At 38.8% G+C, this 15743-nt stretch overlaps 1 protein-coding gene across 5 annotated transcripts in view; it reads right to left on the bottom strand.

Annotated features, from left to right (window-relative positions):
• Window positions 1-15743, bottom strand: part of TBCCD1 (TBCC domain containing 1) — a 17936-nt gene extending 2193 nt beyond the window's left edge. Inside the window, exons 1-6 of one of the 5 annotated variants that reach the window (XM_027109416.1) lie at window positions 15657-15743; window positions 12773-13151; window positions 8425-8580; window positions 5088-5454; window positions 3112-3298; window positions 2480-2977 (exon numbers count right to left, since the gene is read on the bottom strand). In XM_027109416.1, coding sequence (XP_026965217.1) covers window positions 2480-2977; window positions 3112-3298; window positions 5088-5454; window positions 8425-8580; window positions 12773-13151; window positions 15657-15685 — 1616 coding nt within the window. In that variant the 5' untranslated portion in view covers window positions 15686-15743. Of the gene's footprint in view, window positions 1-2479; window positions 2978-3111; window positions 3299-5087; window positions 5455-8424; window positions 8581-12772; window positions 13152-14861; window positions 15635-15656 lie in introns of those variants that run through there. The other 4 variants (XM_027109444.1, XM_027109426.1, XM_027109434.1 and 1 more) reach the window with 4 other exon arrangements.

Here is a 15743-nt window from a genome sequence, read left to right as displayed (position 1 = left end):
AGAATGATTTGTAGTATTAGTATCCTGGTGGCTCAATCCATGAGATACAAACCAGGTGGAATGTTTGTAACAGATAACAGCAGTATTACTACAGTGGATTCCCAGGTAAAGCATGAGTTGTGACTGTTATTGATGTTTATATTTTTGGCAGGTAGCAACTGTTTTAAAGAATCTAAATGCAACTATGTAATTATATATTATATACTTCCTTCCTTAATCCATATGCCACAAGAATGCATCCAGAAAATACCATGGCTGGATCAAGTCTTTCTTCAACAATTTCTCTTAGAATGAAGCTAATGCTAACAGGGCAGGTCTCAGATATTGTGGGTAAACAATCTCACCCAGAAGATGTGTCTCACAAACTCATCACTAAGCAGGATGCCTTACACTCACATTACTACACACAGTACAGTACACACCACTACAGTGTCTTACACACACATCGTTACTATAAGTTATCTTATTAAACTTTTATATCAATCTCATCAGGTAGAAAATATACTTTATATATGATATAGCTAAGAGCTAGACAGGTCAGATGACACATTCAATGTCACACAATAAGTGGCATGATCTGTACTAATTCCTGAGTCAGAGTACTTTCCACTACAATATAGACACAGCTATCCAAAGAACAATACTAATTTTAACATCTAATAAAACCAAGAGATCTAATTAAAATAGGCATTTTTACTTACACATCAAATCACAGTTCTGGATCATCAGAAATAGAAACATTTTTAGAATGGCTAATTTTCCAAGATAATGACAACCAGAAGAAACAACAACAAACAAAAAGACTGATACCAAGCAAATGGAATCCAATTATTAAAGTAATAGTTTTTCTAAGTCTCAAGGACCAAGACATTATCAGAATATAGGACATTTCATGTAAACATCCCCCAAAAGAACTTGATACCCTTTTCTCAAACTAGCTCCAGCTCCCAAATGGACAATGCTGTAGAAGAAGCACCCCTCCATCTTTCAGTACTATGTTTCCTCTCCTAATATCTCTAACAAATAAAATTTAATTAAATACCAAAATACTTGTATAGACAATAATTACTTATTCTGAACATCCACTGCTTTTAAGTTGTACATGCTATTCTGTCCAGAAGAAAACTGATCAAATGTTTCTAAACTGGGCTCCAATTTTTGGAGTCATCGTTAATTTTCTTGTCTTTTTTACAAAATCTTGCACCAAGTCCAGTGTCCTGTCAAAGTATTTCTGGTCTCCACCCCCTTCATCTCCACTCTAGTCCAGTTTCTTAGTCTAGAATATTGTAATATCACCCTGACTTCCCTCTTTCAGATCTAAGTAGAGGATTTCCATATGTGCCAATCACATTTTTTAATCTGCCATAGCATCTAATAAGGTGGTTTGCATATTGTAGGCATTCTATAAATGTTCCTGAATAAATGAAATGGCTTTCACTCCATTGTTCAAAACCCTTTTATGGCTCCTATTACTTAACTCCACTTAAATCTAACCTTTATTGCCTGATATTCAAGATTCTACATAATCTAGCTCAATCTACCCATCCAAGTTTAAATATCATTATCCATAACCAGAATCTTGTTTCAGCAACTGATTTCCAGGATACCTGAAGTCTGCTTCTGCTTCCACATCTGCTCCTCTAGTGCTGTTAAAAGTATGCTGCCCAACCCTCACTTCTTCTCCAAACTCTGCTCATTTTTCAAGGTCCAACACAAATTCTATTTTTTCCATAAATCTCTGACCACCCACACTGATGTTTTCTGAATCTTTATATATGGTTTATATATAGCGTGTCCCTGGCTTCTAGAGTTCAAAGATCAAAACGCTTGAAATAAAATTTTGTGGTGGACATAATAAACTATAACAATCTACTATCACAAGCATGTTATTAAAAATAAAATATTTTAGTACCCCCAAAGTAAAAAGTAATTTCAGAATAAAAGACAGTATTCTAAATTGACTAAATTTAGCATTATTTTAAAACACTGTACTTATTTTTCACATTTTACCATGGATTAGGAAAATTCTGACAAAAACTGGCATTAGTCCATGGACCAGCATTAGGAGTCCACCCTTGCACGTCTGCCTGTGGAGTGGTGGAGCCAGGAAACCTGTATTTTCAACGAGCTCTTTGGATGACCCTGATGCACAATGCAGTTTGAGAACCACTAGTATAGTGCAGAGAAGTAAATTAAAAACTAAAACCAATCCATTTATGATTGACCTTATATATGATCTTTCATTCATTTAAGTCTTATATCTGCCAGTTAAACTTAAGCTACTTAAAAGAAAGGAATCTAATACTTGAGTATCCACTTGCTCCCATCCCCCAACCAAACTGTGCCTGGGATACTGACCTTAGTGAAAGACACACTATGTCTTTTTGATTTCTTTAGCACAATTATAAACATGTGCAGGTTCATTTGCTTCCCATGGAGTTTTACATAAGACAAATTATTACTTTTAGAAAATACTCACTTTGTCAAACGAGCCTCCTTCACAGTTTTCTGCCAGGTCTGTATCTTTTTTTCTCTTTGGCCCAGTGCTTTCTGATATGCAGATGGAAGACCCCCAGGTATCTCTGTTGTGTCCCCTTCCATTTCAAAGGGAATAATAAACACATAGAATTCACATGGTGCTAAGAGTCGGAAGACACTTGTGCTGCTGTTCTCTCTGCACACAATCATGGGATTATCCCAATAGTTAGGCACTGTAGCAAGGCCAGTCCTGGCCATGTGGTCCTCCAGCATTGGGTAATGGGTATGAAAGGGGGCAAAAGTTACTCTCTGGTTCCCAGAGAGAATAAGTGGGCGTGTAGGTGTCAGAATGTGAAAGATGCAACCTGTTGTAGAAGAGATGGACAGACGATGGCAAACAGCAATGACTTTAACATTGTCACAGCTGTGGAGATGAACAGCAGTCTGTACAGGGCCCAGGATGAAGGTACTATTCCTGCACTTCTCAATTGTTACAGATCTGAAAAATGAGGTAAATTTCTCTGAATAAGAATATGATGAAAAATATCTGACTACAATATTATTCTGATGGCAAATAAAAGGACAAATCCTGATCCAAAGAAAACGTCACAACATCAAAACACCCTTGCTTACCGTAAGGGAGACAGCAGATATACAAAAGTCTCGTTGCAACGATGAATCTTTACATGTGCCCCCACCAGAGTATCTGAGCTCTTGGCCAATGTCTGCTTGTAAACCTGGCTCATCACCACCAGGCGGTGCATCCTAGGGGCCACATGAGTATTACAAGCAATCTTAGCTCTTTTGGTCGTCCCTTCAACTATTTAAGAAAAATATAAATAAATGAGATTGTTTCAAAGAAAAACAATCAACCATATGAGGTTACACATGTCTCAAATTAGACCCGTGTGAGGTTTAAAAAAATGTTAGATTTGGGTGTTGGGTATGCCATATTATTCTCTGTGCTTTTCTGTATATTTGCAATATTTCAAATTTTTTTGTTTTTTAAAAAAAGGTTAAACCTATAATCCATTCAACATTGCCTATAGATCTAAGATTTTTTCATGCCTACCCTTTAACTTAAGCAATGTGCCTAAGGCCATATGGCTAGTAAGTGGCAGAGCTGGCCCAACTCAAACAGTATCTTCTCCAACCAGCCTTAATTTATCATCCCAACTCTTAAATAATCTCTTTAAATTGCCGTAATACTAATTCTGAACCCCTCCTAAGTTACTCACCACATCATTCCATGAATTGTATTTGGGTTCACGTCTTTACTCCTAGGATCATTACTAAGTGAGAGCACATCTTCCTCTCGAACATGGTACCTTAAACATAAACTCACCCCTCAAGAAATCTGTGCAGGCTGCCCTCCTAACACAGTCCCACCATCACATCATTGCCTTCTCAGACCGTACTTCCCAGAAAACCATCAGGATACCCTTGTAAAGAAAATTGGCCAAATGTGGAGAGGTCACATAGTATGCTGTTCTTCTTTTAAAACAATTCTTATTGTTTCCTTTTATTAGAAAAGTAATATATGGCTACTGTAGAAAAATTTTAAATACTAGTAGTAAAACAAGATAAAAATTATTTGTAATCCTACTATCTAATATGTTTTGGTTTAATCCTAAAAGGTCAGATGTCCTTTTTCCTCCAGCGCCTACCTTAACAACGTTTAAAAACTTACTTATATTCTTTTACCAACATTAAGAATAATGTAGTATCTCCTGTATATTTGTAGGAGCCTTACGTATCTGAGAATCTGAGCTCACGCTAGAGCAATAGCTTGGTTGCATATATAATACTTGGGTCACTGTAGATGTTGCTCAACCATTTTCTGGTTTTCAGAATTATAAACATTTGATATGAAACTGATTTTTTTTTTTTTACATTTGCACGGAAACTATTTTTTCTTTACCTTTGAAACTCAGAGATTGTGGAAGTATATTCTAGTTTTTTCCCATTAATTTTGCTTGGTCTTAGTACAGATACCTACTTCTCTTTAAACTTCTATCTGGGCCCCTCTTCTCTTAAAACTTATATCTGGGCCTGAAGAAGTCATACGGTACCTGAACCTATCCCTCTAGCCATCCCTGGACTATCAGGAATAGATACATTTGCAACCAAAGTGTAATTCTCTCTACTATGAATTTAAATTTCCAATTTAGAAATAGCTAGTCTGCTTGTGTCTGTGTAGCTAAAAAAGAATCTCATCTTTACACCAATTCTATGAGGTTGTAATTATGGAATGGCCAATTTCTGGTAGGGTGCCTAGAAAATAGGAAAGCTTCAAGTAAATGAGCATATGAGAGTGAGAGGGGGAAAAGAGTCCGAAAAGAGAAGAGCAGAGCAAAGAAAAGGACCAACCAAAGTTGGAGTTTCTACTAACTGCAACCAAAACAACCTGGACTAATGAATCAACTCTCTCAAACTGTTGCAGCCTTGAGAAAAAGTCATATACAAAAGAGACGTTCCCTTTTTCTGTTTTATAGTAGCAATATTTTTTAGGTCTTCCACAAAAGACATGTGATCATTAATACACCAGAAAACACTAGGTTCCTTAACCTGTCATTCAATTTAATATAGATTAAAATATTAATAAATACCTTGGTGAGCCCAAGCCAATTTCTTCCCAGACTTGAGGCAAGCAGATACACCAAATGGATTCCCAGTTAAAGAGGCTCTCAACCAGGCTTCCAGCTTGTAGAAAGAAAAGGCCTTAGAGGTCTTTGAGAAGCCACTTTCTGCATGTAGTGGTTGCCACAGTGCAAGTTCATAAAGTGGATATATCTTCCTGGCTCCACTCACTGTACCTTCAATAAGAAAGCTGAGTGCTACAACAGCTTCTCGAGAGACTAGACTACTATGGGTTGAATGAAATGATGCAGTGAGTTGTTCTGGATCTACAAGCAGTTCAAGGAGATCTGACAGATGATCACAGACAAAAGCTTGGTGACTGTAATCATTCCAGTTCTAAAAAATATCAAAAGAAAGCACTTTTAACAGATCAATGAGATTGAAACTCATTGTTTCAACAGAACAGTAAGACCTGAGACTTTTATATTTTAATTATTTTGTATTTATACTTTGCCTCATCCTCCCAAAAGCATTTAAAGTGGCTATATAAACCTTATAAAGATTTTCTGTGCACGTAATAGGTATAAACAGATTCTCTCTCTACCTTAGATAATTCAAAAGTAATACTAGTAGCTAACCCTCAGTGTGTGCCAAGCACTGTTATAAAACCTTTAACATATTTATAACTAGCAACAGTCTTACAATAGATGCTATTACCGTGCCCATTCTACAGATGAAGAAATGGAGATACAAAAAGGTTCAGAAACTTGCCCAAGGTCACACAGCTAGTATTAAATATTCTAAAAGTTTCAGATCAAACATAAAAATAACCGCCTCAGACATTCATTTCATGAAGCACTAGGTTTTTTTTAAAATTTACCTTCTCAAATTACAGAAGGAATTTCAAAATCTAATGAAACAAGGCAACTGATCTTACAGTAACCAGATTTAAGAGAAGTTATAACCTTGGGGGCTTCCCTGGTGGCGCAGTGGTTAAGAATCCACCTGCCAATGCAGGGGACAAGGGTTCGAGTCCTGGTCCGGGAAGATCCCACATGCCGCGGAGCAACTAAGCCCGTGCACCACAACTACTGAGCACTCTAGAGCCTGTGAGCCACAATTACTGAGCCTGCGTGCTGCAACTACTGAAGCCCGTGTGCCTAGAGCCTGTGCTCCGCAACAAGAGAAGCCACCACAATGAGAAGCCTGCGCACAGCAATGAAAAGTAGCCCCGCTCGCTGCAACTAGAGAAAGCCCACGTGCAGCGACGAGACCCAACGCAGCCAAAAATAAATATAAATAAAATAAATAAATTAAAAAAGAAAAGAGAAGTTATAACCTTGGGAATAAGCTTTGAGTTGGCAGACGTACCAATAACTTGGCTTATTCATTTGACAGATATGTGATATGAGCAGTGTTAAGTGATGAATTATGCAAACTAAATAAGACATAGTTCCTGTCCTCAAGGAATTCAGCAACTATGTAGTGAAATGACAATATAAACAAATAACTATAACACAGTGGGATGAGACCTATAGCAGAGATCTGTAAGATGTTCTATGAGCATGAGAAGAACAAAGAACTTCATTTGGGGAAAACAACTCTTAGTGGAGCACTGTTTGAATAGATTCTTGATTGACGCTGGTAGTTATGCAAACAGAGCAGGGAAAAAAGCATTCTAGGCCTAGGGAACAGCAACCAAAGGCCCATAGGAGTAAAATCACCTGCTGTGTTCAGAGAAACGGAAGTTCTGGGTGGGGTGTAGGGAGCATGCTGGGAAGTGGCAGGTAAAGGTAAAATGGTAGGCAGGGACCAGTCACAAAAGGCTCTGTATGAAATACTAAGATATCTGGACTTTATTTTGTGTGCCAGAGACAAAATAAACTATTTTGTAAATAGCTATACCATTTTTCTTTTTAATAAACTCTCATTTGGACGCCAAAGAACATTTCAAAGCAGAGCTGTCCACAGCCTCACCTGCTCTTCCTCCCTCTTGCTGCATCTCCCTCCCCCATGGTAAGTAGGCCTAAGAAGGCTCCAAACAGTACAAGATGAAAACAACAATGACAATGAGAATTCACTGATGGAGTTCTGACAGGAGATGGATACAAAGGATCTGTATTTTAGAAAGTCCAGTGTAGTAGGTGGGCTATAGATCGAAAGCAGGGTGACCAAGTAGGATCTAATTATAGAAATCAAAGCAAAAAAAAAATGACATTAGGGCCTATACAGAGGAAGAAAAAGGATAAATTTTATTTTGGCTGCACCTCGAGGCTTGCAGGATCTTAGTTCCCTGACCAGGGATCGAACCCAGGCCCCCGGCAGTGAGAGCACCAAGTTCTAACCACTGGACTGCCAGGGAATTCCCAAAAAAAGGACAAAATTCTAAAGAGTTATTTTGAATGCAGAATCAGTAAGACTTGACAACTAACTAGGTATGGGTGGTGATAGAGAAAGCAAGGGTGGCTGGTGGTAACTTTCACTGGAATGGGGAATACAAGATAATTCAAGTGAAGGGAGATTCTACTGTAGGGACATACAATCATCTCCCAAACTGAAGTACAGGGAAACCTCATCAGAACTGGAACTGGAAAGCCATCTTGAACCTGGTTCTCTCTCAGGTCTCTCTGCATGTCTGTTCCATTCTCTTCTTTATCTCAGAGTTGCTAATCCCTCATAACTCCAGGTCACTCACGGATGTGGTAGCTATTCTGGTCCCAATGCCACATGAGCTACCAGCAAATACCTATCACCAACTGGGTAATTTCTTCAATCCCTGGGGTACTGATTGGGCCAGATCTTCATTTCAAATCAGACCAATTTCAAATACATACCTAGGAATGGGTTATTCTAGTCAAGTGTCCATCCCTGGTCCAATCAGTTGCTGGGAGAGGTCATGCTATAGCACAAACTAAAGTCACCATATACTGGTGCTTAGGATGCAACAAGTCTCATGCTATGTATTACTGAATTCTCACAGCCATTCAGAAACAGGCATTATCATCTCCATTTAGAGAAAAGAAGCCAAGCTAGAGAAGTTAACTGAGTTGCCTACAATCATGCGAAATCAAATTCATTAACATTTGCAAAAATGGGAATGCTAGTAAGAGTAGAGTGAACGATTTGCCTGAAAATTATCTAAGTGATTTTTGTGTCGTTGCAGGAACTGAAATCACTTCTCTATCTTGATTAAGATTGCACATATTGATTTCGTTTTATAATTAGGAAAAGAAAGAAAAAACAAAACAAATCAAGCCAACAAATCTCTGGCTTATATAAGCAATTCAAAGTAATTTTTAATGAAGGCAAACTGTCTCCCTCACAAATTGTCTCTTTCGGAGAAAGAGATCATAATTTAAACAGTACCTTATTATGACAACTGGATTTTTCAGTCAGGTCAGGAGACTGAGATCTGTGTCTGGGACTAGGCCACTCTTCTCCAATCAAAGATGTCCTCAGGGAGACCTTGTTTAACTGTTGTATATATAAGAAGAGCAGAAACTGTAGGGTGTCCACTGAAAGCTGTCCAAGAAGAAAATAAATGATGAACACATGTCTTAAAACAACATCAACCACTATTAGATATAGTAACTAAGTAGATATAGTAAAAGAAATTCACAACAGTGTGCTGATCCTAAGAAGACAAATGTGGAAACATTGCTAGCGTTGGATATGTATGTCTCTGATACCCAGATGTAGGAGTTTCTAAAACTAATTAAACTGGAGTCACTTACTTTCTCAGAAAGCTATGTAGCATCTATGGCCATAGTCATTCTCTCCCAAAACTGATGAAGTGGAAAGGATGAAGTACATACTTTTTTAAAGTATATTATTTCAGAAGTTTACAATTACAATTAAAAAAAAACTTTGTAATCTGAATAAACAAATAGATGAAAGAAAGGAAGAAGGAAATTTAATCAAGACACAGAGGTTAGTTTAACCTGATCACAGACTTATCAAGAAAGTTCAGGATATCAGTGCAACACCTGAAACTGTACGCAATTTTTTGGTGTATATGCATTTTGTGGGGAGTAGGCCTCAGGTTCTCATCAAATTCTTAAAAAGGGTGTTTGACTTAAAAAAAAAATACTACTGGTCTGACAGATGTTACGTCATTTCTTATTTGAAGAAGGGTGTGGTTTGAAGCTCAGGATTTGAAGCTCATGATTATCCTCATATACCCATTCCCATACACATACAAGAGAGGCAAAAAAGTGAAGTAATACATCTGGGTCTACAGCTATATTCACCCTGATTCCCAACATGGCTAAAAATCAGTATGCCTAGAGAACTTAAAAATATGATTCTCAGGATCACCTAAAGCTACCAATTCAATCAGCTGTCAATGTGGAACCTCATGAATCTATATATTTAAAAAAATTTTTACTTGCTTAATTAAACTTTTTGAGGTAACTGCAGTTTCACATGCAGCTGCAAGAACAGAGAGATCCCATGTACTTTTTATCCAGTTTCCAATCTTGCAAAACTATCATACAACAGCACAGCCAGGGTATTGACACGGATGCCGTCAGGGTACAGAACACTTCCATCCACGCAAGGTTCCTTCATGTTGCCCTTTTATGTATAGCCTTTTATTCACATGGCAATCCAACACAGGGCATCTGGTTGGATGAGTCTCTAGGCTGCTGTCATCTAAGCAATGACTCAGGGATCTAGGCATTTTCTGTCTTTTGAAGCCACTATTATACTAGTGGCTCCACTTCCCACCCTACCTCACCCCTTCTTTAGCCCCTAACCACTTATCTGTTCTCTATCTCCATAATTTTGTCATTTCAAGAATGTTACATAAATGGAATCATATAGTATGTCACCTCTTGGGATTGACTTTTTTCACTCAACGTAATTCCCTGATTTTATACATACTTCCATTTAACAATTATTTGTTATATTATCATTATTCCTTCATATACCTGCCTCTCCATGAGACTGTAAGATCTTTCTCTTTTTCATTTTTATATTCCTAGTAACTAGCATAGAAACTAGTACATAGTAAGCACTCAAAAAAATTGGAGCTTCTTGAAGGTTTTATTCATATCTGTATACACAGCACCCACTACTGTACCTAGCACATAGTAGGCACTCAATAAATGTTTAATTAATGAAAACTATAATACCCTTCTCCTCCTGGTTGCTTGCAAAACTTTTTTTTCAATCTCCAAACCCTTGTTTAGATATTATACCATGTGGTAGAGACTGGCTAGATGCTAACTAAATGCCTTTCCTTCCTGATCACACAATTAGATGGCATTTCCCAGCCTCCTTTGAAGTTGCATATGGCATAACTGGGTTAGTCAATGGAATGTGGGTGGGTTTACATATACTGCTTTTAAGCCTCCCAAAAACTTTCCCAAAGAAATGGAAGTGAAGGACTCAGGCCCTAGTGGGAATGGCTGTGGCAAACTGTATTTTATTTGCAGTTGTTCACTTCCTCATCCTCCAAGAGGCTTACACGGCCCTTCCCATGGCCATGGGATTTCCGTGCCTCCTGTGAGGTAGTTTACCTCCCATCTTATTAATTTCAGGCATGGACATGTGACAAAGCTTTTGGCCAATGGAACAAAAGTAGTTGTAGTTTATGTCACATCTGAGCCAAAGTTTTAAGAGGTATCAAGACTTTTCTCCTGCTCTGTTGCTCTTCCCTTCTATCCCAAGAATAGACATGACCTACATAGAAGCTATTTCTTCAGCCTGAGTCTCCAAATGGGCAGACACATAGAGCCACAGCCTGGAAAAGAGCCATAGCTAAGGTGCAGCCTAAATGTAAAATAAGCAAGAAATAAACCTTAGTTACTGTAAGCCACTGAAATTTCATTTTTGTTTGTTTTTAACCTAGTATAAGAGTGGCTCCAAAAGACAGAAGATGCCTAGATCCCTCAGTCACTGCTTAGATGACAGCAGCCTAGAGACTCATCCAACCAGATGCCCTATATTGGACTGCCACATGAATAAGAAATAAACTGTTATTGCACCAAGCCACTAAAATGCTGGGATCACCTGTTACTGTAATAGCCTATCCTGAATAATATACTTTCTCTGTGAAGTCTTTCCTCGTCACCAGAATTAATCATTGTCTTCTCTATTCTATTTCTGTACTTTATGCATACTTTTATTGCACATTCCATACTATTAAATAGCACTTTTTAAACTAAAGTATAGTTGATTTACAATATTGTGTTAGCTTCAGGTGTACAGCAAAGTGATTTGGTTATACATATATACATATGTTATATATTTATATTCTTTGTTTTGATTCTTTTCCATTATAGTGTATTACAAGATATTGAATATAGTTCCCTGTGCTATACGGCAGATCCTTGTTGCTTATCTATTTTATATATGGTAGTTTGCATCTGTTAACCCCATACTCCTAAATTATCACTCCCCCTCTTCCCCTTTGGTAACCACAAGTTTGTTTTCTATGTCTGTGAGTCTGTTTCGGTTTTGTAAATAAGTTCATTTGTACTATTTTTTAGATCCACATATAAGTGATATCATATAATATTTGTCTTTCTCTGTCTTACTTCACTTAGTATGATAACCTCTAGGTCCATCCGTGTTGCTGCAAATGGCATTATTTCATTCTTTTTTATGGCTGAGTAATATTCCATTATACACACACACACACACACACACACACACACACACATATATATCAAAATATATCACATCTTCTTTATCCATTCATCTATTAATGGACACTCAGGTTGCTTCCATGCCTTGGTTATTGTAAACATGCTGCTGTGAACATTGGGGTGCATGCATCTTTTCAAATTAGAATTTTCTTTGGATATATGCCCAGGAATAGGATTGCAGGATCATATGGTAGCTTTATTTTTAGTTTTTTGAGGAACCTCCATACTGTTTTCCATAGTGGCTGCACCAATTTACATTCCCACCAGCAGTGTAGGAGGGTAACCTCTTCTCTACACCCTCTCCAGCATTTATTGTTTGTAGACTTTTTGATGATAGCCATTCTGAACAGTGTGAGGTAATACCTCAATGTGGGTTTCTTTTTTATTGGAGCATAGTTGATTTACACTGTTGTGTTAGTTTCTGCTGTACAACAGAGTGAATCAGTTATACATATACATATACCCACTCTTTTTTAGATTCTTTTCCCATACAGGTCATTACAAAGTACTGAGTAGAGTTCAGTGTGGTTTTGATTTGCACTCCTCTAATAATTAGTGATGTTGAGCATCTTTTCATGTGCCTGTTAGCCATCTGTATGTCTCCTTTGGAGAAATGTCTATTAAATAGCACTTTTTTACACCCAGCTTCACCTACTAGTCTATGAGCTCCATGAGGTCAGAGCTGCTGTTCTAATCATCTTTGAATCTCAGCATATAGCAGACGCTCACTTAAAAAGAGTCAGGTGCTCGGACCGTAACATGTCAGCAGTTCATAAGCACTCATGTACCTCAGTAGTTTTAATGTCAATGAAAATATTTCTCTCTTCCAATTACAGGGTTTCTATAACATTACTGCTTTAAAAATAAGTGAATAAGGATTGCTAAGTAAGGACTAACTCACTAAGTATTGTCAAACTGGAACTGCTAAAACTTAAATGGTGCTTTGGCATCACATGGTCATTAAAACCTTAAACTGCACACTGTACAGCTAGTACAAAAATCTTAAATAGTTTATTTCCCAAAGTAATTAAACACACATACATGTACACATAAATCCATACCTGATTTCTTTGCTTTTCGACTTCATCCTCAGACATGCAGTTGGACAGAATCTCAGACCATTCCAGGCGCTCCTTCGGTGTCTTCACTGCAAGACTATCAAATATTTCAAAGTAAAGCCAGGCCAGATCCTTAGCCAACTGCAGCTTTCCACATGCAATGTGCCTCCATGTAGACCAGGACAGGCGTGGGTAACCTCCCTCTGTGGCCCGGGTTCGCACATAGGTGGATATCTTCCTGAGATAGTGAAGACTGAACTTGGATGGAGGGGGGACCTGCAAGGCGCCCACTATAAAGGGTTCTGCTTTCACCCAGAGGAGAACTCCGGACTCATCCATATTATCTCTAAGGACATCTGTGTGAAAAGGCTTCTTTGCATACCTAGGAAACAAAGTTTCTTCACAAGCTAATTTGAAATAAAACGCATTTACACAGTTTCTTGTAAGGTGACCCCTCCCTTAACTGTTTTTAAATGTACTATGTCAATTTAAAAAGTGGATCTAGTTCATCAAACAAAAGCAGAATAGATTTTTGGTCAGATCTCATTATAATCTATTTGAGCAAGAAAAATACTGTAATAAAACTATCTCACTTGAGTTGTTCAAAGTGGTTGTTCAAGGAAGTGTGTAAATGCATGAGGTATGAGATAGATGCCTGCTCAGGACGAAGAAAAGAAGAAATGGGAAAGAGCCATCCTATCACCAGAAATCTTGCTCTATCCTGAGGGGAAACACTAGTCAAAATAAGGGGAATAAAATTTCAAAGTCCAATCACTTACACATAGAGGATGCCTGATTAAAGATCTGGACGTGTTAGCTGACCATATGAACTCAATATGAAGCACTAGCACAGGGTGGCAGACAAAAATGCTCAGGTAGGGCTTCCCTGGTGGCGCAGTGGTTGAGAGTCCGCCTGCCAATGCAGGGGACACGGGTCCGTGCCCCGGTCCGGGAAGATCCCACATGCCGCGGAGCGGCTGGGCCCATGAGCCATGGCCGCTGAGCCTGCGCGTCCGGAGCCTGTGCTCCGCAACGGGAGAGGCCACAACAGTGAGAGGCCCGCGTACCGCAAAAAAAAAAAAGAAAAAAAAGAAAAAGAATGCTCAGGTAAACGTAGGCTGCAAAAATAGATCAAGGAAAGTCAAAGCATCTTTAGTCTCTATAACAGTGAACCTGCTCTGGCATATTCTACTGTCCTTAGTTCAGATGCAATATTTTTAGATTTTGTTTGTTCATTGTTATAACAACAATACATGATTTTTAGGATTTGTTAAATATCTAAAAATAGAAGGGGAGGAAATCATCCACAGTCCCACCACCAAAGGGAAACTAGTTAATATTTTACTGTACTTCCTTGTTTTTTTTTCTACACAAGTTAGATATTAGTTTTTGAATTGTCATAGTTGTGATAATACTATATAGTCTGTATTATTTTATAATACAATTCTGTCTTATTTTAAAAGCTTAATAGCACTCTAAATAAATGTACCCCAGTTTATTCAACTGTTCTATTTTCAGACATTTCGTAGGTTTAAACTTTTTCACAAAAACAAGATAGGCAAACTATTTATCATTGTTGAAGCTAGATGATGAATACATGGGGGTTCACTTACCTATTCTACTTTTGTGTATGTTAAAATTTTCCACTAAAAAATATTTAAATGTTTTCACTTTTATAAATAATGCTATAATTACCATCTTTCTGCATATTTTCTGCATTATGATTAATTCCCAGAGAAAATTTTCAGATGTGCATTTGTGAAATGAAGTAACTGAGATTTCTGAAGCTCCTGACATATATTACCATTGCTTTCCAAAATGATTATATCAGATTGTTCCATCAATTTGATTATATCAAAATGTTTTATTGCTATTATTATGTTTTGCATTTGACTTTAAGAAAATTGTGCTTCTTTTGGGAATTCTCTGTTCAAAAAGTAATTGACATCAGTTGAGTGCTTACTATGTGCCAGGTAGCATTCTAAGTATTTCATGTTCTTCACCTTTCATCCGCACAACCACCTGGAGATACATATGATTATCCCCATTTTCAGATGAGAAAACTGATGCTTAGAAAAGTTAAGGGACTTACCCAAAGTCACATACTTGAGTTGGCAGAGCCCTGGATTAGAATTCAAGTCTGTCTGACTTGAGAACCGTGTTACTTACAAATGTATTTTAGGAACCCAGTTTTGGGAGACTCTGGAAAATAGGAGTGAATCCAGAAGAGAATGACCAGAATGACTGGCCTTAAATGGAAGGCCACCTAAGGACCAGGTGTAAGGTCATGGAAGCATAAACCCAAAAGAAGGGTGTGAGAGGGTAGATGGCAGCTGTCTTCCAAATTGGGAATGGCTTAACGTCCCTCTGAGTAACACCAGACGATGAAAGTTCTGTGAGGAAGATCTTAGTCCGCTCCAAAATGAAAATAGGCTGCTCTGTGAGGTACTGACCCCTGTCCCTGAAGTTAGCAATCAAAAGCCAGAACCTGGGGATGAACCCTCTATTCTAACCACGAAACTAGAGAGGGCTAGACAGGGCTAAATTCGTAAACATAAACTGGGGCTCCTTCCCTCTTCAAGAGCTCCCCTGGGATGCGCTGGGATCCGGCTTATTCAAGCAGGGAGATCGGCGTGAGGCCCAAGGCGGTCCTACCGAGGCTTCGCCGCCACCTCGTCCGCTCTCTGGGGTACGACGCGGTCCAGGATGCGGCTCTGAGTGGGCCGTCCGAGCGCGCCCCAATCTCACTTCAGGAACCGAGAAGCCCCAGCTGACAGGGTCCGTAAAGGACCCAAGACCTGGCGAGCGCGAAGGCGGCCTCCCCAGCCCGAGCCCGAGGCGTATGGGTTCCTCCCTCCTTCCCTGGCACCGGCCCGCGCGCGGTTACCTGCGAAGGTAGGGGCCAACTGGCCGCATCTCCCAGCGCGCAGCCGCGCCTCGCCCGCCAGACCGGCCAGAGCCCGCCGCCCACCCA

This window comes from Aethalodelphis obliquidens, unplaced genomic scaffold, assembly GCF_003676395.1.
Source record: "Aethalodelphis obliquidens isolate GAN/ISIS:26980383/991018 unplaced genomic scaffold, ASM367639v1 scaffold1, whole genome shotgun sequence".
In the NCBI taxonomy this organism is placed as follows: Eukaryota; Metazoa; Chordata; class Mammalia; order Artiodactyla; family Delphinidae; genus Aethalodelphis; species Aethalodelphis obliquidens.
The sequence above is the reverse complement of the archived record's forward strand: the minus strand, read 5'-3'. Positions and strand labels throughout refer to the sequence as shown.